This window comes from Orbicella faveolata, unplaced genomic scaffold (genome assembly GCF_042242905.1).
Source record: "Orbicella faveolata isolate gen_17 unplaced genomic scaffold, um_ofav_v1 contig_12, whole genome shotgun sequence".
Classification (NCBI taxonomy): domain Eukaryota; kingdom Metazoa; phylum Cnidaria; class Anthozoa; order Scleractinia; family Merulinidae; genus Orbicella; species Orbicella faveolata.
In genome coordinates, this window is record NW_028301539.1 from 32,877,501 (window position 1) to 32,903,950 (window position 26,450).

The 26,450-nt window shown below is 38.8% G+C and overlaps 2 protein-coding genes across 2 annotated transcripts in view; both read left to right on the forward strand.

Moving 5' to 3' along the window:
- The window catches only part of LOC110064675 (uncharacterized), an 11,715-nt gene extending 9,125 nt beyond the window's left edge, over window positions 1–2,590 (forward strand). The window contains exons 11-15 of the mRNA XM_089283362.1: window positions 57–120; window positions 246–333; window positions 1,377–1,488; window positions 2,173–2,233; window positions 2,440–2,590. Of these exons, the coding sequence (XP_089139488.1) occupies window positions 57–120; window positions 246–333; window positions 1,377–1,488; window positions 2,173–2,233; window positions 2,440–2,511 (397 nt within the window). The 3' untranslated portion in view covers window positions 2,512–2,590. The remainder of the gene's footprint in view (window positions 1–56; window positions 121–245; window positions 334–1,376; window positions 1,489–2,172; window positions 2,234–2,439) is intronic.
- A 2,070-nt stretch (window positions 2,591–4,660) lies between these two features.
- On the forward strand, window positions 4,661–26,016 carry LOC110064676 (putative 3',5'-cyclic phosphodiesterase pde-5). The gene is made up of 26 exons (XM_089283363.1): window positions 4,661–4,987; window positions 7,611–7,763; window positions 8,618–8,646; window positions 9,270–9,381; window positions 10,024–10,073; window positions 10,400–10,431; window positions 11,515–11,614; window positions 12,080–12,113; window positions 12,286–12,345; window positions 12,761–12,819; window positions 13,077–13,127; window positions 13,608–13,666; window positions 13,799–13,850; window positions 14,102–14,244; window positions 15,527–15,688; window positions 16,376–16,431; window positions 16,987–17,045; window positions 18,153–18,295; window positions 19,272–19,361; window positions 20,230–20,380; window positions 20,924–21,079; window positions 22,807–22,979; window positions 23,742–23,853; window positions 24,471–24,551; window positions 24,792–24,880; window positions 25,047–26,016. Exons 1-26 carry the CDS (start codon window positions 4,831–4,833, stop codon window positions 25,162–25,164), a joined length of 2,481 nt encoding a protein of 826 aa, XP_089139489.1. The 5' UTR covers window positions 4,661–4,830; the 3' UTR covers window positions 25,165–26,016.
- Window positions 26,017–26,450: the final 434 nt, after the last annotated feature.

Here is a 26,450-nt window from a genome sequence, read left to right on the forward strand (position 1 = left end):
CTGATTTCCTTCAGTGTGTGGATAGCTCTTGAAATTATGATTTTTATTTTCTCCAGGCTGATGGACAACAATGAAGACTATAATTTTGAAAGCCTTTCTGGAGCTTCAAACTTGGAAGAGGTACTTTACGATGTGGAGAACGTTTCGTTTCGGCGAACTTTAGCTCGACTCTCATTGGTTCGTATTTTATCAGAAAGAAGTTATAAACTTAATTGCTAATGTTGGATATTTTGTTTGAATTTTAGTTTCATGACTTAGCTAGCGTACAGCCGAAACCAAGTGGAAGTGCTAACAAAAATAAACAATCTAGGACGTCGAGCAGCAAAAGTAAAGGTAAGCTTGCAAAATTCAGTGGTTTATAAAGCTATGAAGAAGGCTTCATTCCATGACGGCTTAATTTATGACTTATAGTCATAATTTTTGACTTATAGTCCTTTGTGATACTATTTCTCTGACATCTGGGCATCAATTTGACTTCCTTTTTGTCCCTATTCATGCAGTCTTCACGAGCTACATCCCACAAACAGTTACACAAGGCAATGAGTAACTCTCTCTCGTTCTTCCAATTCCTTTCCTTCTGTCCCTCCCCTTTTCTATCACCTACTTGTTGCTCTTCTACTTCGACTAGTAAGTAAATAAACTTTATTTAAACAGGGTAGCCCATTCAGCTTTGAGGCTGGTCTCCATAGGGGCCCTGTATCTAAAAGTTACACAGATTAAAAGCCTAAAATACACTAATAAAATTTAAGAACATTTACAACCAACTACAAAACTATAAATGTAAAAAAGTTTTCAAAATGTACTTTTGTTATTATAAAAGAAATTTCTTGCTCCGCGACAGATCATCTGTAAGTTTTCTTTCTTGGTAATGTTTCACGGAAGCTCATTAAAAATCGTTGCACCGCTGAAAAGAAAGGCCCGTCTCCCATTCTAACCTTTGGTAACCTTCGACTTCGCGGTCAGCCGTTGTTGTACGCTCGTTGTTGCTGGCAAAAATTTTTAATGAGCAGCTCTAGAACCTAGTCAACATTGTTTTCATGGTGGCTAAACTGGGAAACATATGTCTCGGAAGCAAAATTTGTGTCTGGGAAGCAAAACTGTTTTTCACCCGAGGGAAAAACATTTTCTGGTTTTCGAGCAGCAGAATTTCTTTCCGCAGCATATGTTTCCCGTGCGGCTAAACTGCGAATATTTGCCTCAAAAACAGTGTTTCCAGAGCAATGTTCTCCAGTTTAGCTAGGCCTTTATAGCGCCGTACGCTGGGGTACTTTTTTAAACAGGTGGCAATCGTGATAAAACACGACCTTACACTATCGCATTAATCAATTGATGTCGTGATATCTCTTGTGTTTTTGTAATTGTTCATTTGTTTATAGGTGTGAAGTCACGATCCGGAAGCCACAAGAGTGCCAGTAGGAAACCAATGAGCCCAGAAACTGATAGTCTAGACAGAAGCGGTTCCAATACGTCGCTCTCTTCTAAAGAAGAGTAAGAATGTCTTTTTACTTCCATATCAGAATATCCATTCTCTCTACAGAGCGCCATATCAATAACTATCTGTTTGACAGTGTAAATAAGAACATAGGGCCACAGACTCCTTAGCAACCGTTGTTTGAATCCGAGTCATCATTCAGCACGTAACTTAGCGACTAGGAAACGTTTTAAAAAAGCACTCTTCCAGTATTATTTTGCTCAGTATTAATTAATTCATACCTCTTCCTCTCCTATGTTAAGTTAACTTTTTTACCCTAATTATTATTGTCAATTAAACAAGGGCATCTAATTAGCTTGCTATATTTTTGCCCTTTTCCATTTCTCCTCTCACTTGTCTACTGTATATTTATCTTTGTAATTTTAGAATGGAATAAATAAATAAAATGAAAAAAAATGAAATTTCTTCGTAGGGTAGTTGCGTGACTTGCGTCATTGTGTTGTATGACAATTCAGTGAATTGCTGTGAAGCTAAAGAGGCTTTATTTGAACTTCGATCTCAAGCGTTGTCTCCTTTGACCCCTTAATTTACAATAAGAGGGGCAAAGGAGAAAGAGCTAGCCTGGGATTGAGGTTGGTTTTTGTTAGGTAAGGTAGTTTGGGCAAATGTAGTTTTCTACGTGTTGTAATGAATCGAACTTGCATGTTTAAAACGGATTTTATTTTTCTCTGTCTTCGTAGCTTGGTAGTCGAGCTTCCACCCCTCACTTTGAGCCAGCTCTCTTCTAATTGTACCGTCAAGGTAAGTATAACAAAAGTCTGTTGCAATCCCAGTTACTGTTGTAGCGTTGACTCTCAACGAGTTACGCTTTGAATTTCGTTGGCAACAGCGCTCCATGTAAAACTTACAGACTGGCGAAGAATTTTTCTCTACGTACTGTTTGAAACTTGTTGTGAAGCGATAAAGCCTGTCTCTAACTGTATGATGTGTATTCGTTGTTTTTTTAGGAGGCTAAATGTCTGAGTACCTTTTGGGTTAATCCGATGGCAAAGCGGGATCCAAAAACCTGTGAAAGCTGAAAGAAACTCCGGAGCTGTTCTCCTCAAGCTGCAGATTCGACTGAAAAGAAAACCCAATAAAAGAAAACAAAAAAAAAAATTCTCTTTGAACTGTTATGTTTCAGTATTACAACGAGGAGTGTTTAGTCGAATCGCTTCAAGGGGCGAGAGGAGCAAGATTGACCAAGGGTGCTTTCCATTATGCCCAAAATTCTTGAAATTTCGGTCAGAAGTCAAATGGAAAGGTCCGTTTTCGGTTCGGTCCGACCGGATTATTCGGAACCAGATCGATCGGACCGTTCGGACCGAAATTTGCAGTTCGATACTGACAAGGCGATTCATTGGCCTACTTCTCTTCAGTAGATTTCACTTATATAGGGAATTCGGGAAAGTAATCAAAAATGGTAAGAGCCATTCCTCTTGGTTGACCTGGTTTGATCGTAAAATGCCTTTTCATTTTTTTTTTTTCCCCCGCGTAGTCCCACTAGTTCCTGACCGGTCGGTCTGGCATAATAGAGCCCTCTAAATGCTTGCGCCACGCTAAGGACCAGTCTCACTCTTCCATTTATCCTTACGCCAAACTAAAACTCGGAAAATGTAAATCTCTATCAAGGAAAAATAGCTAAGAAATAAAGTGTAAACGGTATCTCAAGGGTATTAGGGTATTTCATAGTATTAATTGACCAGACCAACTAAAATCACTTGGCTGGCAGGTGACCACAATGCTTAATATAGGCTCGATATCCAGCCCCTGTTCACGAAGCAAAGACCGGTCACGAGAGAGCGGCGGGAATCAACATTAACATAGATATAGACGTTTTTCTTGGACAAAGGCGCAATGAGGTTTACCCTATGTGAAACTGCAACCCGTGTGACAAGGCCAGGCCACAAACACCGGGAACCCTACTTGGCCTACTCTTTGCGATAAGTGTGTGTCATTTTTTTTAACGTCCCCTGCTAACCATGTAACACTGAAAATGCAGATCTGATTCTTTGATCGTGAGTGATGATTGCGAAAAGCTTTCTAATTTGTGCGTTTAGCTGTGCTTAAAAAAGGTGTCACTTTAAACAGTCAGCTGTTCAAATGGGGAGCATTGTAAGTTTATTTTTAGGTCATTTTCCCATTTGGACTGTCTGATAAGGACCAGTTGAACATATTAACGTTTTGTCCATCTAAAAATCTGTCGATCGGCTGTCAGTTTCAGTGTCACTTTCACTGTCATTCATTTCCCATCATTTCGAAGGCAGTGCCAATGTACAATTTATCGCAAGTTTTCGCTGGAATCAGCCATTAAGTATCAATTCGCGATCAAATCGAACTCCTTCTTATGAAACATTGCTTCGGCTTTTCTCGAATTCGCTTCGCTGGAATTGAATAAAGGGATAAACCGTGTCAGCTGAGAAGTAAATTGTTGTCACACCGACGTCCCTTCAAAAGTAATTTGCCAACACACAATCACACACACAAACAAGTCACTTTTGTTAGCATTTTAATGCAAACACAATCGACAACACTCCACTATGTTCACAGCAGAGATACGACTAGTGACTGAAAAGCAAATCAACAAAGGGTGAAAAAAAAGACCAAGAAATTCTAAATTTAGTTCCCAAGAACGTCGGGAAACCTCTGCAATCAGCTTTACTGAGGTCGACTTTATTTTTCGGTTTTCGCCTTCGCACAGTACATACATTATTTAGTGTGTTTGAGTTACAATGAAAGGTAATTTTACTTTAGTTGTTTTCGTCTTTTGTAGTCTACTGGGTGGGTTATTGAATTTTGCACATCTGCGTTTGCTTGGAAACTTTCCAAAATTGGTTTGTTCCGTAGTACACAAAAACCTTATATAATTTCCAATTTCCGGGAACAGGGGAAACCCCAAACCCTTTACCCCACCACAAAACATCTCCATATAGTTAGACGCTGCTCTTCGCCTAGGGAATAGACAGGAGACAATGAGGCCTGGAATTCCCCTCCCCTTACTTGTTCCTCGATCCCCTATAACATTTTCTTCTTGGTAAGCTGCGCGCAATTTAACCATTGTATCCTCCGCGTGTTCCTTCAGATACGCAAAACATAAAATTATTTTCAAAAAAACCTTAGCGGTCATTTTTGACAAATGAAATTAAAATTGAAGCATTTTCCCTTGGATAGTTTACTCCGGGGTCCTCGAACCTCCCAGCGCGGACCCCGGCGCCCCGGTGCAACCTTCTAGGACCTTGCACGCTCGCGCGCGCATAACTTCACTTCCGACAGATGACGATTAACGGCGACGTAAACAGTGGCGGGCATGGCTTTGGCGCACATTTCAGGTTGGAATTTCTATTTTAATTTTATGGCAAATGTTCAATCTGGGAGAGACGATGTCTTCGCCAACAAAGCAAGTCAGTGTTCGTAGGCTTCCTCCACTTCCGAATCAAATAACGCTGCGTAATTTTAGAGAAAATGGAAACGTAAGCGATGAATCCCACACTGGCCTCAAAGGGAAACCCTCTGGTGGTAAGAATCTCTGAGAAATGTTTACAAAATGCTTAAAATGTAATAAGCTGTGAATCGTTGTTATATGGTCGTCAATATTCGCCCCGAATTCGCGTTTAGAGAATGGTGAAGTGTGTTTTGTTTGAATGATAAGCACTCTGTTTGTACTGCATGAAAGTTATTATGCGCAAGACTTGGATTCGTCAAGTTTACAAATTGTCAACTACCGCGGGCCGATCTGAAAATTTGAGTTTTACCGTGACATTGCGAAATAGACTTTCCCCGGCGACAAAATCTCTAATGGCTGTTGCTAACGATCGCTTGAATGCTCAGGTAGCTGGTCTAATGAAAAAAATTTTAAGCGTTATTAAGCTTAACTGAATTTCGTTATGTCTTTCCCCGCTCAGAACTTGGCCAACCGTGACAGACCGTTGTCATATGTACTGAAACTCGAGCTTTGCAATAAAGACTTAAACTTTCTAAAATATTATTCGAAGCCTCCACGCTAAATTAAGCTTATAATACTCTTGGCTAGTTGTGTAGTCAACATCTATCCTTATATCTATAATTGTACGTAACCCGCGGTTGTTGAAAATGAATTTGCGTGCGGCAATTCTTTTGTGGTAGTGATACGTTACTAACATTTTTTTGGGCCGATATTATTATATAAAATATTATTCGAAGCTTCCAGGCTAAATTAAGCTTTTAATACTCTTGGCTAGTTGTGTAGTGAACATCTATCCTTATATCTATAATTGTACGTAACCCGCGGTTGTTGAAATTGAATTTGCGTGCGGCAATTCTTTTGTGGTAGTGATACGTTACTAACATTTTTTTGGGCCGATATTATTATATAAAATATTATTCGAAGCTTCCAGGCTAAATTAAGCTTTTAATACTCTTGGCTAGTTGTGTAGTAAACATCTATCCTTATATCAATAATTGCACGTAACCCGTTGCTGAAAATGAATTTGCGTGCGGCAATTCTTTTATGGTAGTGATACGTTAATAACATTTTTTTGGGCCAATGCCTTAATTTTTTTTCTCATTTTGTAATTTTCTCTCCTTGCGATTTCATCTCAGGCAGATCTCACAGATTTAGATGCAAATTTTGCGTTCACTCAAATAAGGGACAAATTAAACAAGGAAAAACATTTTCACTGTCTATCAATTCTATTTAAGCTTAAATTAAAATTTAGACCTCAGTGAAGTTCCATGTATCACAATATTAAAGAAAAAATAGATCGCTGATGTGAAGTTTTTGATATAATTTCTGTGATTCTAGTTATTTTGAAATAATGTTAAGAGCTGTCGTCAGGTTCTATTCACGACGAGACTATTCTGAAAAGCGACAGGCATTACTTATTCATGATAAAAGACGACCGCAGCTGAAACTGAACTTTCAAGTTTACTTCATAGATTTAAAGAATTATCGAGCGAAAAAGAAAATATAGAGAAGCCACAAAAACAGAAAGACAAAGAAAAACGTGTTTTTCTTGGTGCTTTATGCCCAACGGAAATAGAATTTTCAAACAATAACGAGACTCGGTGAATTATTTCCGTGCTAAGATGAAGATGTTTACATTTAGAGGCTTTGTATCAGGGAGCTTTTTGAATGCCGTATTGGAAATACTCAGTAATGCCAGCGAGAAACTCAGAACATTTGGCGTTTTGCTGGTTTTCATTTGTCTTGAAAACGGTTTAATTAAAAATTGTACAAGTAAAAAGTCAAACATCTGCCCACGTGATTTTTTTTTTATCATTATGTTTTATTTCTTAGTGTTTTTTCAAACTGATATCTGGGACGTAATTTTTACTTCCAACACTGTGTTAAATGTATTTCATTTAATCATCATTTTGAATTTTTTTTTTTCGTAAATATATTTTTTTGACAATTAAGAATTGCACTTTAAGCAATTAAAGTTCTGCCAAAAGCATTTTGTTTTGATATAGAAATATGTTAAATGTAATCTTACAAATCAGAAATGTAAGTGTGGTTTTTGTAAGCAAATAAGTTAGGAAGAGAGTGTTTCTAACAGTAGTTGATACAATTGCTGACTATTTTTTTTACAATACATCAAAAATTAACCATATCATTGTGTGGTTACTTATAATACCTACATCCCTCCCATGGAAGGTGTACCCCCTCCACTCACCTCCCTGGAGTAATTTCCATACAAGTGGGAATTGATAAATGTTTACAACACTTCTCATCCCTACCCTCCCCCCCATAAATTTACATTGAGACAGGTTTTTCTTCACATTCACTGAGACCATGAAAATACACCATTTCTGAGTTACGTTGTGCCTCTGTTTCAAAACGAGTCTTTGGAATTTCCTGGGGGGTGGGAGGTTCTGGATGACCCAAAAATTTAAAGAAATGTATGAAGCTTAACTGGAATTTCCAGAGGGTGGGGAGGTGTTAGAAAAAATCCCTTCCATGGGGGAGGTATGGATATTTTCTGGAACTACACAATTTTCATATGAATGGTTTCGCACAAAGACTCGTTTTAACACAGAGGCAAAAAGCCTTGTAAATGGCCTATATGCAAACCCATTTTACAGTTCAACACACACAGTTATAACACAAACTTTAATGTCAGCAACAACAACTAAATGAGAAGCTTTTTTTGTTATGTGGCAGCTCTCTCTGAGATGCGAGTCAAAGAATACCTTTCTGCCAACCCTCAAGTACTGGAGGACTTTATCATGGCAGACATCAGCCAAGAGCAGCTTGAAAGATGGCTGATCAGAAAAACGCAAGCTGTGGAACCTGTCACTGGAGATGGCAATAATGGTATCCACACATCCATCAGTACTTTAACATATAATATATTAGAAAAATGGATATGCTTGCAGCATTAGTCTTCGACTTCCTCCATATGATTATGGGATATTCGTCTTTAGAAATGTCAAATTCTTAGAAACTACCAAATCTCACCTTGTGGGTTTCATTTTTTTTTTTTTTGGTTTGTACAGTATAATATTACAGTCATGTAAGTGCCCATTTGAAAACTTTAAATTCATCATAGTTAAGTGCAGATAGTAAAAGAAATGTGGTCTTTTGATAAAAGCCCTGAATGGTCATCAATCGACACTTCCATACCTGCTAGTGCCTGAAAATTTTATCTTCAATCACTGAAAATTTATTAATTTTATGCATGGAAAAATAATTTCAAAAAATATATATTTAAATATATTTAACTATTAGATTCTGATTGTGAGATTTCATTTGAGAATTAGAGGCTGCCTACTAGTCTACTAGTGTACTAAAACAGATGGAGTTTCTACCTTGGAAGTTGTTAATGTTTTGCTCATTGAAAACCTTGTTGGATATTAGATTACCAAGGTGAATATAGGAATTCAAACACTGAAACTCAACAACTACCGCTGTTAATCAAATTGTATCACTGTATGAATTTGAGTTTTGAAGTTAATTCTCAATCAATCATGATAAATTTGCCTAAGTTCAAGAGAGTGAATTGTCACTTTCCATCATCCATGTCAATTGAATATACTCTGGAAGAGCTGCAGATTTAAGTTTACTTTAATTTCATTCACATGCATAATGTAAAAGAAGTACTGATCTTAAGTTATTAACTTATTAATGTATTTGTTCAAATTCATATTTTTTTCTTTGCTATTTTATAGGAGTAAGGCCATCACTTTCCAAATGGAAGGTAATAACAAAGATGTTTCTTGAATATTGTAGGTCACATTATTTATAGACGTACAGTCGAACTTCCAGTTGTGACCACCACCTATAAGCGACCACCTCTCCAGTTTTCCAAAATACCAAAATTTTCCAAGTCAAATCACTATATTTGGCACCTCTTGTAAGCAGCCATCTCTCGTAAGCAACCACGACCACTTTTAGAGCTAAAAGTTTGAAATTTTCTTTTGTTTTTAACCTCCTGTAAGTGACCACTTGACAGATTATAGAGCGGAAATTGGATTATAAGGTGTTGTAACATTGTCATATTCCTGGATAGCACAAAAGACGGAAGTTTCTCAATGGGAAGTACTTTCTTTTTCCTTGAAATTGACTTCTCATGTGAAAAAAGCATTTAAAACATTAGTCTTTGCAGTTACCTTATGCTAATGAGACAAAATGTTGATCCAATATGGTCTAAACTCTCGTAAGCGACCACCTAAGCTTGACATGTTGGGTGGTGGCTTACGGGAGGTTCCACTGTATCCTTCATTGTACAGTCATGAAATTTAGGCACAATTGCACACTTAATACAACACTATCTAGAAGTTGACAAGCTGAATTTCCATTTTTTGTTGTTGTTGTTTAAAGTTTTGTGTGCATACAGACAAGCGCAAAATGCTCCAGCAATTGACAAAGGACATCAATCAACAGCCAAAGAAAGTGAGAGTCATGTATGAGCTTGTCAAAAGTGTTGCAGCAGGTGAGTAGCAGGTTTCATCTTGTTTTATATTTTTCCTCTCTGGATATCCTATTCTCATTCACTAGATATAATAATTCTGAAACAATCTCTGAAATACTTTGTGCCTGCAAAGTATAAATTTTCAGGGAAACTCTGCAGTCCATTCTGCTGTATAGCCTGCTTACATTTATAGCCGCCCCACATGACATGATAAAAAATGATTTTCCTGTCCCACCTTACACACATTCGAGATTTATTCATTCGATAGCCTTGTCTTGTCGGACCCTCGTTTTTCCCTTGTTTCTCCACGCTTCACGTTTAGGCGATAAATCGAACAGATGCAAGTTAACATAAATACAGTCGAACCCCTATAAAACGGCCACCCTTGGGGAAATGGACTGTGGCCGCTTAAAAGGGGTTGGCCGCTTAATAGAGGTACTGTAGAAACAATAGAAAAGCCATCATTGGGACTTCGATTGCTGGCTGCCTAATAGGGCTGGCCGTTTAATAGGTGGCCGCTTAATAGGGTTCGACTGTAGATACAAGCATGTGTTAATTCCATTTTCTTTTATTATTAACTTATTATTTTAAATCACTGTATTCATTTTGTTTGGTTATTTATTGATCAATTTATTTTAATTCCTACCTTTTAAAAAAAATTAGCAACACATGCCAATAGACATTCCCTTTACTTGGTGGACAAGAATGGAAGAGTAAGTATCAAGCACTGTCAATGACTGCGTTTTATATTCATGGACGTTTGTTTGTTTATTTGTTTTTTTTTTTCATTAGTAGCAGTTAATGACTAAGTGGGTATTTAATAATGAGCATTGTAGGAACTCACTGAAATAATTTTTTTTATTTGCTTTGTTTCTCAAACGTCGGAGCCAAGCAAAGAAAACTAGCTGTCTTTCGAACTACGTGCGTGGTGAAGTGTGCTTTTTTATAACAGCACCTGCTTAGAACTCGATTCATCTTTTTACATGTAGTATTCAGTCATGTAAAGCAGTTAATCATATCTTTCTCTTGTCTTCCGTAGGACATTTACTTATATTCTGAGAGCAAGCCAAGGTAAACAACAACAACTAGTTCAACTTGCAACAAAAAGTTCTCAAAGCGCGTGCCCGCCTGTGATATGTTGTTTTTGACACTGCTTGCAATCGGTCTTTTTCTCCTGGACCTGAGTGTTTATCCTCGTGAAAAAGGACGCGGAAAACGGGACATAGACGGGAACAATACTTACTTCCTGATTTCCAAGAGAAAAACACACTGCAAGCACTCTAGATAGTAGAAGTCCATAACAAAGGCGTATCGACATCGATTTAACATAGCGCCGTTTCTCTCTATTCAAGGATGTATTCTTGTGTAAATTCTTGCTTGCTTTAAAAGATAAATCTTATCATGGCGTAGACCTCTGGATATAGCTACATTTGAACTTCGGATCATTGAATAATAGTAAACGATTTTCTTTCCTTGTTGCAAATTGCTTTTTTTCGACATACAGTGAGAAATTTTCTTTTTGAAACTGAAACGTAACTCGACTGCAGACGTCTGAAATTTGTGGCGAATTTATCTGCGATATCCTTTTTAATAAGCAAAACGCCTGCTCTATCTGAAGACCCGACCACACTAATCCGTTTTCGTATGAAAACGCATACTTTTTGAGGCGTTTTCCGCTTTCCGCCTATCGTCCACGCTAAAACGACCGAAAACGCTTTCAAAACGGTTTCAAAAGTGGAGCGTTTTGAAAACGTTCCGTTTCTAGTGTGGACAGGTGAAAAGGAGGCTTTTGAAAACGATGCCGAAAAAAAGCGTCATATACCGTCGTTTCCATCAGCGTTTTCGGTCATTTTAGTGTGGACGATAGGCGAAAACGTATCAAAAAGTATGCGTTTTCATTCGAAGACGGATTAGCGTGGACAGGTGAAACAAAACGAAAACGCTAGTGCATAGTGTGGTCGGAAATATTTTGCTTCGTTTTCGTTGAGACGAAAACGGATACTTTTAAAAACGCATTAGTTTAGTCGGGACCTGAGCCAAGCTAGACATGTACAACTGAAATGGGGATTACATCTCGCAGTTCTTCAAAATTGAGTTAAACGAGTGAAAGAAGTAAAGATATTAACTAGGTTTTTGTGTATTGTTTGGTCGCAGATCCCGATCTCTGTGCCGGCAAACCATCGGATATGGAGGTACCGTAGCAGCTTATGTCGCAGAAACAGGAGAGAGACTCTTCGTCAAGGACATTCTCGGGGTAATGCGATATTTTATGTCAATATCCACTCTTACTGTGAACCTTTTTTAGTTGTAACTCGATAAATTTTGTGTACAAGACTTACGTTTTGATCAGGGAGCCCCATTTTTACTGTGCTGTGTCCCGTCGTCGTTTTCTGATAGACTGAAAACAAAAACCTCCAATTTAATTCCTGGTTCATATCTTATATACAGGATATCTTACTTACAAAGAAATTCGTATTTTTAGAGCGAAAAAGAAGAAAGAAAAAAGAAGAAAAAGTCGGCCTTAGTCGCGATTTCCTGCAAAGTGTGTCTACTGCGTATATGTAACTTGTGTACATAACCTAAATAGCAACATACAAGAAAAGAAACACTGAAGATAAGGATTTCACTTGTAATTGAGTGAGCTGGTCATCAGTGTCCTTTTATTGACACGTTGTATGATTGCACGACTCTGTTAGCTAAGCATTATTTCCCTCTGCAGGATGAAAGATTTCCTAAAGGGATCGGTATTGAAGGTAAGTGAACACGGTGGGCGCGAAAAATAAGCCCCGCTCGCCTGTTTTCTTTTGCACCCTATTATCAGGTCCCAATCATATCGGGAGCCTATGCACAGTCAGGCACATACTCATCCTCCTTTTGTTAATTAAACGGTTCACGTTTGTTTCGCTTTCACTTGTTGTGTTTCAGACAGCACAGCTCAGTCAGTGTTATGTCAGCCCATTGTGCAAGCAGATGGCTCTATAGTTGGTAAGTAGACGCTGTGCTTAATCATTCATTGCTTATTCTACCAGAAGTAGTGACAAAATTCAGTAGTGGTTTATGTTTCATGGAAGTGGCGAGTTCCCAAAAGCAATGGTCTCAAACCTTTCTATACATTTGTAAGTGAATATTTCGTCCAACCTTTCTCGTGCAACTGTTTTGTTTAAGAACATTATACTTACTGAAAAACTCGAGCTAAACCATGTTGAAAGAAAATCATCATGGTCATTGCTACTTGACTTGACTTTCTTGTGTCGCAATGTCTTTGTCAGTAATACCTTTTGTTCAAATACCGTTCACGTTACTCCTGCTTCCCTTTTTGTAAAAATGTAAGCACAGGTATGGAGTTTTTGTGCACTCACTCTAGTCTTGTCTAAATATTTTCAATGTGATTGTTTCACAGGTATTGTCGAGTTGGTTAAAAAGCTTGGTAATTCGCCATTTGAACGAGAAGACGAGGAGGTGAATTTGGTTGGTTTATTTAAGGCTTCTTGCCCAAAAGAAGGAATTCCACCTTGTTGTTCCGCATCGCCCAAAATAACACCTGGAGAAAATTCGTTTCAATTTGTGAGCTGTGCGGATTCGTGTTTGTGTTTCTTATGATTAGTTGCGTGGCGGTCTAAGTACTAGTTTCCATGCCTCTGTCTATGGTCAACGTTGCGCGTCCTTTTTCAGTGTCATTCACTTGCCTAATGTTATTTTCTTTCTACACGTTGTAGATTGTCAATAGTTATCTTGCCTGGGGCAGTATTGCTATCCACCATGCTGAGGTGAGTGATAAACGAAATTAACCAAACCCTTGCATGGTGAAATTATAGAAAAAGGAAGATGAAAGGTGAAATAACTTATAGGTTGTCTTTCGTACAACCATCGATTTTCTTACCTCTTTCGTTGGCCTCTGTGTCAGACATTAACTGAATATCTTGCTCTCTTTGGTCAGTTCATCTTTTTTGTCCGCTTTATGAACATTTACCCAAGATTGAACTGTAGACAAAACGGGGAAACGATTTCCAGCTAACAGAGAACAGTTTTCATTGGTTCGTTTGTCCAAAATTAGGAGTCTACAATTAAACTCACTCCTGATTTTGCACAAAAGAATTAATGAAAACTGTTCTCTATTAGGTGGAAAACGTTTCCCCGTTTTGTCTGAAACTGGACAGCTCCGGTGAAAACAATGTGTGAGCGCGCTATCAAAGTTTAGACCGCTCTGAAAAATGTGCCTTACTATGCGTTTTTTTCATCGCGTTTAGATTTCGAAACAAATGCAAAAGCAGAAGGACCTTAACAGTTTCTTGCTGAATGTTGTCAGGTGAGTTGGAACGAAATAGGTGAAGTCTGCATACGAGCCAAGTGGTTGAAAACATTCTGTTTGGCTTGATTTGTTAGTTCTTTATAGAGCGAATAGCTAAGCAAAGCTCTTGTTTTGTGTTGCCTTTCTCAGATCTATTTTTGATGAAGTCAGTACGATGGATGTTGTTATCGAAAAAATAATGGTAGGTAGTTCAGGTTTTTCATATACAGTGTGCTCTTCCAACTGCTCCAACCGACCTTCCTAGACCTGTTAGTTTACTGGTTCAACACCAAGGCGGTGTTTTGTATTCCAAGTCGTCACGAAAGAAGAAGTGCAGGAAGTGAGTAATCGCGCAAAACATCTACAGAGAGGAGTTTCCTTCTCCCCTTCCCGACATCAGCACTCAAACCTTATCCGCGTCTTTTGCTTAAAATATTCTTGTTTCTACTTTAGGCTTTCGCCAAAAGGCTAGTTAATGCAGATCGATGCGCACTGTTTATGGTGGACTCGAAATCAGATGAGTTATACGCGAATCTGTTTGACGAAGGAGACGAAGATGGATCCGGATTCAAATTTAGGAACGGAGCGGAAATAAGGTGAACAAATAGATATCGCTATGAAGACTTTGTTCTGTAAACCTTGTAAGGAACTGTCCGTAGTTCATTTGGCTAGACTGCTAGCAGTCTCTCTTCTGGTCGAAGATCCGCGAGGGACGAACGTAAATCGGCCAATAGAATAGAGTTACCAATGGAATTACTCCGTCGCCACAGTTCCGGGCTTCAGAAATGTTGTTTGAAACCAGTGCAGTCTCTCTTTTCGCTCATCTTCCGACGCCCGCGCTACTCGCGGCTCGCGGCTTCACCGCTCGCCTCCATTCATTTGCATTTTTACCCGCGGATTTCTGAGCAAAAGAGATTCTGCTTGCAGTCTACATTTGTCCATGATACTGTAAGCTTACTAACAGGGTCACGACCACAAAACTACTGGAAACTGCCTGAGGAGCGGCGAACCATATATACAGTTAACAGCATATTAGGATCAGGTGTTTTTTTCGCTAAAGCATTTCAAATAATGCTAAATCCCAGCTGATATTGCGTCAACTTTTTATTTAAGGTGATTCCTTAGTATTGCATTGCGCATCCCTACTGCGCACGATTTTTGGGTCATTAGTGCGCGCACATGAGCGCGTGTGCGTACAAAACTAAAGAGATTTCCCTCAAACTAAGCTCGATAGCGAGATAAATGTTCCTTTTCTCTTAAACGAGCACGGTGACTCCCACTTTTTATTTCATAATTTCAATGAGAATGATATCCTCGATAACTGAGAAAAAAAAATTACCAGATCAAATCAAATAAATACTACAGAGGGAGACATAACGGACCCAACAGCGCATGTCCAAATTATGTTTCCTTTAAAGAATAAAAAAATGCAGGGTATTTGAAGACATTTTTTCTGGGACGTAGATGAATAAACAATCAAGGAAGTCAAACTCTGTGTGATATAACACGCTGCATTGAAAAATAATCGAGCTTATTTGTTGCGCACGGAGATTTCGAAAAGTCACCTAAATAAGTGTATTTGTCAGCATTGTAATGTGGCGTGAAAACAAGCACGGTGACCCCCTCTTTTTACTACGATTTTAATATCTCCTTGTCCTGTAACAACAGCATACCAAGTTTCATTGGAAATCTATGGCGGGTTCTTTTACTAGGGAATCACCTCAAGGACGAGAGCTTTACGTCAAAATAAAATGAAAAATTATCGCATATCTTCTTTGATTGTTTTCTATTTAGAGTTCTGAGAGGTGTTTAATTTTCCAAAGGCTCAGTTTGAACAACTTTTGAAATGTGCACTCTTGTATTTGTCTTTTCTTCAAGATTTCCGATTGAGAAAGGTATTGCGGGCTACGTCGCGAGTACATCGGAAGTTCTGAACATCAGTGATCCGTACCGTGATGCGAGATTTAACCGAGAAGTAGATATGAAGACCGGCTACATAACAAAGTCCATATTGTGTGTTCCTGTAAAGTGTAAAGGAAGGTAGCAACGTTAGCTAATTTTCATGGGTGTTTTAAAACTCAATAAGCGATAGGAGAATCTTTGTTTACAATATTTGCCTCATTAGCATAAGCGATGCAGTTTCTAATGGAGCTATAAAGACGTTAGTTCTGAATATTGAAAGGACAAAGCACGATTAACTGGGAATTTGAGCACGATGTATTTATTTAAATACTTTTTGTGGGGTTTAAAAACTCAAAATTTTGCAAAGAAAATATGCGTATGAGCTCATTAGCGCTTTTGCCACTCGGAAATTTTGCATTTTTTGCAAGCATATTTCTCCTCGAATATTACACCCAAAGAGCCAAACATTTCATCAATTACTACGTTTCACAGACTCTTTAAATGTTAGAGGGACTGTCACTGCTGAGTTTAGTCTATGTATGAAACGTAATGTTAGCGAAAAAATTACTTCTATGTATATAATTGTCAAGACCTATAGCTTTGTTACAAGCAAATAGCAAGCGAGATAAAGTTGTGTAAGCCTGACCCATATCGTAATCCGTTTTAATCTTCTTCAATTTCTGTCCATCCGTACCTTCTTTTGTATTTGTTGCGTTATTGAAATGTTCCTTCACTGTTTTAAGGGTAATTTAATTTATATTTCACTCAATTTGGCACTCTTTTTCGTATGTCAAACACAGTTCTTTTGATCTTTCTGTCTTGTAGTGTGATTGGTGTCGTACAGATGGTTAACAGCAGGAGAGGGTTCTTCTCAAACGAAGGTAAATTGTTTCATCACAGTTCACTGCAAATTTCGGTGCACACTCAGCGTAAGAAAATAAAACTTATAAATTCTGACAAAAATAAAAAACACCCTTCCTGAAACAAAATGGTTTTTCCTAATACACTTTGTTTTAAATGTTCGGTGAATTGTTTCAAGAAAGTGCATAACGCAAACTAAGCACTGTTTTGACCGACATTTCGAGTAAGAGAAGTTTTCAAGTCTCTCCGTAAAAACCCGGTGAAGGAGATTTATTTTCTTGAAACGTCCAAACATAGTTTACTAGAGAAGTAACCGTTTTTCCCTTTATGGACATATCTAGACTTTCTAAAAGTATTTTCCAATAATTCCCTTCGCTCACGCTCGCCACTTCGTCTCTCAAAGATTTCCCTCTCGTTTCGCTCGACGGAGAGGGATAAGCGAAGGGTTAGCAAAAGTGACTTTGGCAAGTCTAGGACATATCACTTTCAACCCAGCGCTTGTCAAACATGCCTTTTCTTTCATTCATGTTATTGTCATTTCATTTCTTATGTTGTTGTTTTGCATTGTCCTTTAGATGCAAGTTCATTTGAGTTATTTGCTGGTTACTGTGGTCTGGCTCTTCACTACAGCCAGGTATGTATATAAAATAACCGGATTCCAGATAACACTTTAGTAAGAGTGCTTTCACATGAGGTCACGGCAGCCATATTGGTGTCCCAAAACAATGACACGGCGGCCATGTTAGTGTACCAAACCAATCCTGTGGGAGTTGAAATCTTTTCAAATTTTAGCACTTTTGTTTGTTCCTATAACTTTGCATGGCTACTGGCCACGTGAGTGAAAATGCCCTATACACATGTGTAGTCACGGAAGCAGTAATAAGTGAGACAAAATCAATGAAGCTGTATCAGTTTAAATATTTCTCATGGCAAACTGACGGGTGTTTTGATATGGGAAATGAAACTTAGCCAGAGGAAAAAAACAGCAACCTCTTTTCAACGATATATTGAGTGTCAGGCTGGGTTCGGGAGAGACTGCTGAGAATACGTGATGGGTATGGAAGCGTTTAGCTTGACCCTTGGTCGCTTTCCTGGAAACCTAAAACCTGGAAACTCTGTCTGTCAGTCTCTCTGTCTGTCTGTCTATCAGTCTGTCTTTCTGTCTGTCTGTCAGTTTGTCTGTCTGTTTGTTTGTTTGCTTTGTCTTTGCTAGGCTAGTAAAAATATCTAAAAATACCACATTACGAAATGGCAAACGCTATGGCAAATACTCTGTTGAATATCTCGGGCCATTCTTAAGGTCAAAAATTACCGAAAATTAAAGAGATTCGCCAAGTTTACCTGTTTTTATAAAAAAAAAAAGAAAAAAAATAAGAAAAATGAACCTTGCTGTAATCTTTGTAGCCAATAGAATTATTTTAATTTTTACAATTTTATCTTGCACATAAGCTAACATAGGATCTCTCATACTCATTAAGATTTTATCATTTTCCTGTAAATATTCAAATTTTGTAAGTACCCTATGTCAGTTATATTAGTGTTGCTGTTTTACTAGTGTCCCCAATTAGTCTATCTAGGCTAAACACAGCGACACTTAAATGAAGGATTTACTTACTCACTTATCAGGATGATGTACTCCAGCAAACATTTTCGGTCCTTGACCTATTGCTAACTTCTCCAAAGTGTGATAGCAAGTTTAGTACTACGCCCTGTAAGGAGATTTTATCTGTTGTGTTGTCAGATGTACGGTCAGCTGTTTAAAGCTCAACAGAAGCATCAGGTGGCTTTGGAAGTGTTGACGTACCACTGTTGTGTGACGGAGAAGGAGACTCAACAGTGCCTTGACGCAGCTTCCGCCTGTACCCTACCTAATGATTTTTATAGGTATGTTTATAAAGAGTCTATAATCGCTACACATGGCGGAAGAGATAAAGCTTGTATCCCCACCATCGTTTTGCTTTAGACAATTAACCAAGAGAACAAAAGTTTTTTTATTTTCTTAGTCTTAAGAGGAACATTAATTTTATCTTTAGTTTCATTTCACTGTCTGCTTTTTCCTGATTCCACCGCAGTCGTCTTTTTAAAGGTCAATTGAATGGACGACAGTCGAGGGAGTCTCAATGAAACTCCTCGGGGACACGGAGTCCGTTTCTCAGCGCCCCGTCTACACTACGCGCAGAAATTTGAAAACGCCGGGCGTTTTTACTCGGAAAACACATCAAATGTTTTCCGTCCACACTATACGCCGGAGAAAATTGAAAACGCAACAATCACCGGTAATTTTGGATTTCTGTTTGAAGAAAGCTCGGTCAAGGAAATCACATGATTATCGCCACGTCGTCGTTTTTAAAAAGCTTCGTTTTTAAAATGTTTTCCGTCCACACGAAAACGAAACCAGGCGTTTTCAAAATGTTTTCCGTCCACACTAAAACGCAAAGCCGGCGTTTTCAAATTCCTCAGGTTTGAAGAGCGTTTTCGTAAAGCTCCGTTTTCGTGACGGATTAGTGTGGACGGTAGGCCTAACCGTAGAAATAAAGCTGCGTTTTGGTGACGGATTAGTGTGGACGGTAGGCCTAACCGTAGAAATAAAGCTGCGTTTTGGTGACGGATTAGTGTGGACGGTAGGCCTAACCGTAGAAATAAAGCTGCGTTTTCAAATTTCTCAGGCGTAGTGTGGCCGGGGCCTCAATTTTGAGTTGTACATACTGCACTGCGCTGCAAGTTCATTCATTTACGTCGCGCGCGTACGCTTTGTTTACGTCAAATAACTCTTTCGCTGACGTAGCCAAGGAGAAAAAAAATCGAGCCCATCCTCTATTAGACATTCCTGAGCTCTTTGTACGTTTTTATTCTGTTTCAGCTATGAATTTAACGTCTATCAAAGCGATGACGATTTGACTAACTATTTCATCCTAATGACCAAGGCGTTTTTTCAGGAGTACAACATTAGGTGAGTAATGAATTGTAGTTCGACAGCCAGGGCAAGAGTGTTGCTAGTGACTGCTGGAAAAGTCTCTTCTCTGACATCTCAAAATCTGCAATTTGGAAAGCGCATTTTGCGTGAAATATTTGAAGTGCATTCCTTTCTTGATGGAAGATTGTTGCAAAAACTATATCTTCAAAATGCTCAAGAAGTGATTCAATTGGGCTGCGACAGAATTTCGAGTTGTGTGGTACTTCTTTAGCGATTTCGTACAGAGTTTGAAGTCACTGTTTTCGAGACCCAAAGCAAGTAAAAAATGCTTTAAAGGAAGACATAACGAGCAGACAAACGTTCGTTTGAGGCTTCAACATGAGGCAAGAGAGGATAAAGGTTGAGGGAGTTGATCCCTCTATGGACCTCATTCCTAAGCTAATGCTTCTTGAGTTATTTTTAGATCACTGCTGGTTTCGCAAATCCCAGAGAGTTTAGAAATAGCCAATCCTGAAACGCAGATTTTGCTCACGTGGTCAGCCCCAATTCTCATCCTCCACTAAACCATATACTCCACGCGTGTGGTAACGTTATCCGCAGAAAAACCTGTTCAGTTAGCATGTTTAAAAATATCATGGGTGGGAATGCCTTGAAAACAACTTTCTTATCTTTCAACTTTCCTTGTTTGAAGGGATTAATTAATTGTGTAAACAGTTAAAGCAGATGTCAGTATATCGTGACATCACTTCGTTCATAGTTATTTTTAGACGAGCCAAATAAGACGACGAAACTTCAAAAGCTTGCATATGACTGGTTGAAAGATGTTTGTTGGCGTTTGTTTTTAAACCGGACATCATCCTAACTGTCTCGAGTTAATGCATCGTTGATATTTCTTTCTTCCTAGACTTGATATGGACACTCTTACTCGCTTTACCTTGTCTGTGCGAAAGGGTTACCGACCTGTGTCATATCATAACTGGGGGCATGCGTTCGCTGTGGCACACAGCATATGTGTGATCATGAAAATGGCGTCGGACATCTTTACCTGGGAAGAGGTACATGTGCCCTTAACCTTGTATTTGTTTGTAGGTTTTGTTTCTTTATTTGTGTGCTTGTTTGATAAGGAAACTTCTTGTTGAATATTCCCCTCATCCCATCATTGGAAATACTATACAGTGTTACCATTATTATTATTTTAATACTAGTATTACAGTGTTATTATTACTTTTTAAAATATACAATTCAATAAGCCATAATTACCTAGTTGCTTATTACATCTTTTTCAAAACGAGTCCTGGTGCACAACCTTTCATATGGAAATATGTTTGATATGCAAGACAATGAACGTGTAAGAAAAACTCATTTCAATATGAAAGGTTGTACACCAAGACTCGTTTTGAAACGGAGGTAACAGCAACTCAGAAATGGCTTATTAGGTTTCGCCAAGTGCGGGAAAATGCACGAGTCGTGGTTGGTAGTTTGCATCCTATTGCCAATCAGAGAACGTACTATAGAGCCAAGCAAAACTGGCCAACCTAGGACACTTAGTTGGAAAACTCAAGCTTAGTTACAACGCGTTTCTGTTTTCCTGTTGTCAGAAAATTGCGCTGTACCTTTCGGGCATTATTCACGATATCGATCATCGTGGCTACAACAACGCGTTTATGATCAAGAACAAGTCGCCGCTGAGTCATCTGTATTCCACATCAACTATGGAGTGGCATCATTTCAAGCAAGGAGTGTTCATCTTAGAGGTGTGTGCCATCGTTTTTGGATTCCTAACGCGAGAAGTGTGAGTGGGAAGCGCGGTGGCCTCATTCTCTATTTTCCAATTGCCCATAATTCACTCTGTTTGCACCCCAAATTTTGCATAAACTATTGTTGTGAAATGCTCTTGGGAATATGTAGACCTCCCAAGAGTATTTAACAACCATAGTTTATGCAAATTTTAGGGGGCAAACAGAGTGAATTATGGGCAATTGGAAATAGAGAATGGTTAGTGCGCTCGTCTACGGATCGAGCGGTCCGATTTCGAGCCCTGGCTAGGGACATCGTGTTGTGTTCTTGGGCAAGACGCTTTACTCACGGTGCCTCTCTCCACCCAGGTGCATAAATGGGTACCGGCGAAATTAATGCTGGGGATAACCTTGTGATGGACTAGCGTCCCATCCAGGGGGAGTAGAAATACTTCTAGTCGTTTCGTGCTGCGGAAACCGAGATAAGCTCCGGCCTGATGGGCCACTTGGCTCGTAGGCAGACTTTTACTAACTTGAGAAGAGATGTAGCTGATTTTGAAAAAGAGCGATGGCTTATGCCGAGATTATCTGCGCTAGCGTTTATACAATTGTTCTGGGAACTCAGCTATTACAAATGGCGAGACGGAACACCGAGAGAAACACAGAATGCGCTGTTGATTTCAGGGTTAATCATAACAATTACAATTTCCTCAAATGTGATTGGTGCATAAACGGCTGTATTTTGCTCTAATTAATCTGCAAAGTTGTAATCGGACAGTGTAATCGGACAGTTGACTGTAATCGGACACCTGTGATCGGACAGTTACTTGAGCCAATCATTTTAAGTCCTCTCCACTAAATTCACCAATCACAACATTGATTACAATCACTGTAGTAACCACTGACTGAGACTGACTTTGTAAAATTGTGGAGGTTTAGTCTCTGGTGACTGTTTTGAAAGAGACTTAACAGCCATTTTGCGAGCTGTTCTCCATATTTTATAATTATGATATTTAAAATGACAATAAAAAGCTCTGTATCAAATGAAACTTTTACTTTTGTGGGAAATTGTAATTGTTATGATTAATTGGTAACAGGACATCGTGTCGTCCAATTCAGTCTGTAATCATAGTCGTGATTAACAAATCGGACTCCCGCTTCGCGGTCGTCCGATTTTGTTAATCACTCGTATGGTTACAGACCGAATTGGACTCCACTCAGTCCTATTACCATTAGTAATAGCAAGTCGAGAGAAGATATCTTTTCGCCTGCTAATAATTAAATTAGTCTAAAATCAACTATTCTCTTTGTAGACAATCACTCTATGTTACTTTTTTCTATGGAAATACTCATTCATGGCTCGTGGACCCTCGTGTTTCTACTGGGTTTCTCTTTCTTCCATATTTCCCCTCGAGATTCTATAACTCGATTTATTATTATGACTGAGAAAATTACTTCACTGTGATTGGCTGAGAGCAGGCCAATTTATCGTTAATTCTTAATTATTTTCTCAGTCATAAAATAAATGAGTAATCGCATGAAGGCTCGATCAATTAAGGATTTACACTACTCGTGATATTTGAAAATTATGTCAAATTGCATTAGCCTAAAAGCTCGTGCAACTAAGAGAATTTTCAAATATCACTCGTAGTGTAGATCCTTAATTGCACTCACATTCATACGATTACCTTATTTATTTATTACCGATTACCTTATTTATTCACTCTTTTTCCTCTCTCTGGTAGACGGACGGCCACAATGTTTTAAGCAGTCTGTCGGCGAAGCAATACAAGCATGTACTGGAACTTATGGAAGACGCCATCCTAGCGACGGATTTAATGTTGTTCTTCGACAACAGAGCTAAGCTCGACGATATTATCAAGAACAACAAATTCAGTTGGAATACACCAGATCACAGGTACTACTGTAATGTAAATCGCTAATAAAATGAGCGAAGCTAGGATCCAGCTGAACCGCCTTTTCTTTGGCGAGGGCTACAAATATCCAGTGATGTCCTAAGTGGGATAAATTTCAGTTCTTTTGTTCGTTGTCATTGCAAACTGAACATAAACTGAACATTAATTAGTTGATATTTAGCGTTGCCGAGGAGTTGAACATGGCCTTGCCTTTATAATAAATTCGATAAGTGACCAGAATATAGGACTTTTAGTCAACCCGGAGACGCGTTAGCTTGATGGTTAGCGCGGTGCACTCTGGATCATGCAGCCCGGGTTCGAGCCTTAGCCTGAGTCATCGCCTTGTGTTCTTGGGCAAGACATTGTACTCTCGTAATGCCTTTTTTCACCCAGGTGTATAATTGGGTGCCGGCGAACTGAGTTAAGGCCGCGATGGACATCTAAGGGGAGAAGAAATACTCCCAGCTCCAGTTGTATGAGCCGCTGGCCTGACCCAGACTACCTTTCGTACCCTATCTCTTGGCCACGCCCAAACATTCCCACCCCTTACTCGTCCCCCCGCGTATAGAGGCCTCACTCTACCGGGTCGGTAGGCAGGTACTTTTATTTAACACGGTGAACTTCCGTATGCACTCCGTTCGTTGTACATTTCTTCACTAGCCCCTTCATATATTCTACATCTATGTATACTCCATCTGTTTCGTAAAACAGTGCTTGTGCACCATGGTTACAATTAATGACGCTAACATGAAGCTTCCTTCCAGGAAACTTGTTCGTCGCCTATTAATGACCGCGTGTGACTTGAACACGTCTGCCAAGCCGTGGTACATTCACGTCAAATCAGTCAAGAAGGTGTCTGAAGAATTTTATCTGCAAGTACGTGTCTTTGCATCCTCTGTAGATTTTTGTCTTTATTAACTAAAGATTTTTGGTAGATTTTTGTCTTTCCTAGGTAAAAGGGCGTAACTTTTTTTCTTTTTAACCTACTTCCTATCTCCGGTTCTGAGAAAACAAGGCTTCGTCTAGCCTGTTACGCAGACGCTTTTTAGGCTCGTCTTCGTCCCTTTTTTAAGAATCATTCACCCACTTAACCATCGTCGGTTATTCAGCGATGCAAAAGTTGAGATCAATAGGCCGTATTCATTCCCGGTATTGGACTGGAACTAGCTTGCAAGTGAGGCTAATGCAGGGAGTGCTTTCAAATGCAAATGACATTAATCTCTTTTTAATGATATTCTCCCGCATGAGCCTCCGCTGTAAGCTCGTTCCAGTCCAGTGCCGAGAATACGAATATGGTCCGTTACTTCTTCTCTTCTCAGTTAGTGAATAACCCCCAAAAGAGTACAACGCTGTTATACGAATTGCAAAACAATAAGAGAGGTCCGCACATTTTCAATCCACTAAGACTCAGTTAGTCGTTTCAAAACTAGTGCTATGTTTTTTGTTTGATTCCTTCGGCCTGTTTGCGATTGATTTTCGTTTGTGCCTAATAGGGAGACGAAGAGAAGCAGATGGGTTTGTCGCCAGTACCGATGATGGATCGAGCCAGAAAACACGAACTTCCTCAAAACCAGGTTGGCCTATGAGTAGCACGAAAAAGAAAATATTTGAATCTGTTTTGTTTAAGTTAAAATGAAATTGAATTACTCAATTGTTTAGCCAGTTGCAAACCGATCGAGCAAGGCTGGAGGCCACTGTCATGGTAGCCTTCTTTGTCGTTTAATGGAACAGCAGATGTAAAAAAAGAAACTTTCTAGCTAGAGCGCTAGTTTGCGTTTATTCTTATTTATTTTGGATGGTTTTTCCTTTCAAAGATCTCCTTTCTCAAAGGAATTGTTAAACCCTGTTACTCAGCGCTGATCAGTGTTCTTCCGAAGTTGGAGTCAATAATGCCAATTATTGAGTAAGTTGACATTTCATTAAATAGTAAACTATTGACAATTATGCTGTTGTTGTTGTTGTTTATTAACAGTTTTCCTCTTCCGATACCATTTATCAGACATTAAGTTCTTTATTCTCCATTAGGTAAGTTTTTTTTTGTTTCTTTTGTGTTTTCATCCGTTTTATAGTTTGAATGTAACATCATGGGAGCGTCGCATCATAGAAAAACAGAAAGCTGGCTCCGGAGCACTTCAAGTACCTGGCGCATCAGACATGAAGGAGTCCCTGTCATTTTTCGATTATTGAATATCTTGTATAAATTAACTTGTTAATGAAACGAGAAATAAGTTACCAATGAATTTTGAATATATTCTTATCGAGAATTTCTGAATCAGTTAATTTTTACTTAAGAATCTCGAGTCTAGAAGCGTTAACTTTTTGAAGAGGTTTTTGTGGAAAAAGAATTTTCTTCGAATATTTATTTTATCTTTGCTCGAATTGTGCCAAATGCACTCACAGCTCAAACGATTTTCATAGTCTTTCTTTGCTGCTGAAAGCTCCCATTACATTTGTATTTACCAATTATCTGTATATACCGCATTTATTCAGTCCAAAAAATTAGTGTTACCATACTTCTTCTTCAATCCAGTTGATTTCCGTCAATTGTATATTTGCATTTCGTCTTTCAAATTTTTCTCGAGGAAAACTGTCAGTCAGCTATTTATTTTTGCTAACTGAAGCTTATTATGAACCTCGTTTTATTTTTTAGCACTTTCTACGAAATCTATGCAAGAGAGGATACTTTTCTTACGCATTTGTAAATAATTGTAAAAAAAAGTGTTCTGCAAAATTCCTATCCACATCAGCTGTTTACCTACACAAAGAAAAGGCGACAAAAGAAATGATGTAGGGGAGGGAAGAGTGGGGTTTAAACTGGGTGATGTCTTTGTGGCCACTTACAGAGGATTTCATGTATTTAAGCCTACGTAACGACTGTTATTCAGTGTAAGATAGCTGTAGCAATTGGAAAGTTCTGGTCTGAACACCGCATTATATTCTCGTAAAATATAACTGTCTTGTTTGTGACTTGAAAGTTTCCTATATGAATTAATGTTTGTAAAAAAGAGAGAAACTTGTATAATATATTTTATGACTGAAGTGTTGAACTTTTTTTTATCAACCTATGTAAGTAAACTGAGTTTGTATGAGACAAAGTCCGTTTTGTAACTTCTCAGCTAGTCCTTATTCCAAACGTACTTCCAAATCTCCTCTGTTGATCAAAGATCTCGCCTCGGAAGCAAGTTGTCAGGAAAAAGTTAAGGTTTTCCACGAATGCCCAAGCTTTTGTTTCATCCCTTCCCCTCCCCCTTCTCCCTGGGTAGGATGCCTCTAGGGGTACCCCTCAGCATTAAATTCGGCGTTGCCTATTTATGCACCCCGGTGAAGTAAGACACTGAGAGAGGGCTCGAATCCAGGCCGCTCGATCCAAGGTTCAGCGCGCTAAGCATGAGGCCACTGCGACTCGTTGCACTGAGTGTAAACATGCGAACATTAACTTGTATGTGATAAGTTAATAAAAATATTAACTTATC

What these genes read in the sequence shown, in the direction of transcription:
- LOC110064676 (XM_089283363.1), top strand. Translation starts at nt 4,831, where the DNA reads ATGTTCAATCTGGGAGAGACGATGTCTTCGCCAACAAAGCAAGTCAGT. An exon ending in CAAAGGGAAACCCTCTGGTG is followed by an intron (nt 4,988 to 7,610) that starts GTAAGAATCTCT and finishes GTTATGTGGCAG; the next exon opens with CTCTCTCTGAGATGCGAGTC. An exon ending in TGGAATACACCAGATCACAG is followed by an intron (nt 22,980 to 23,741) that starts GTACTACTGTAA and finishes GCTTCCTTCCAG; the next exon opens with GAAACTTGTTCGTCGCCTAT.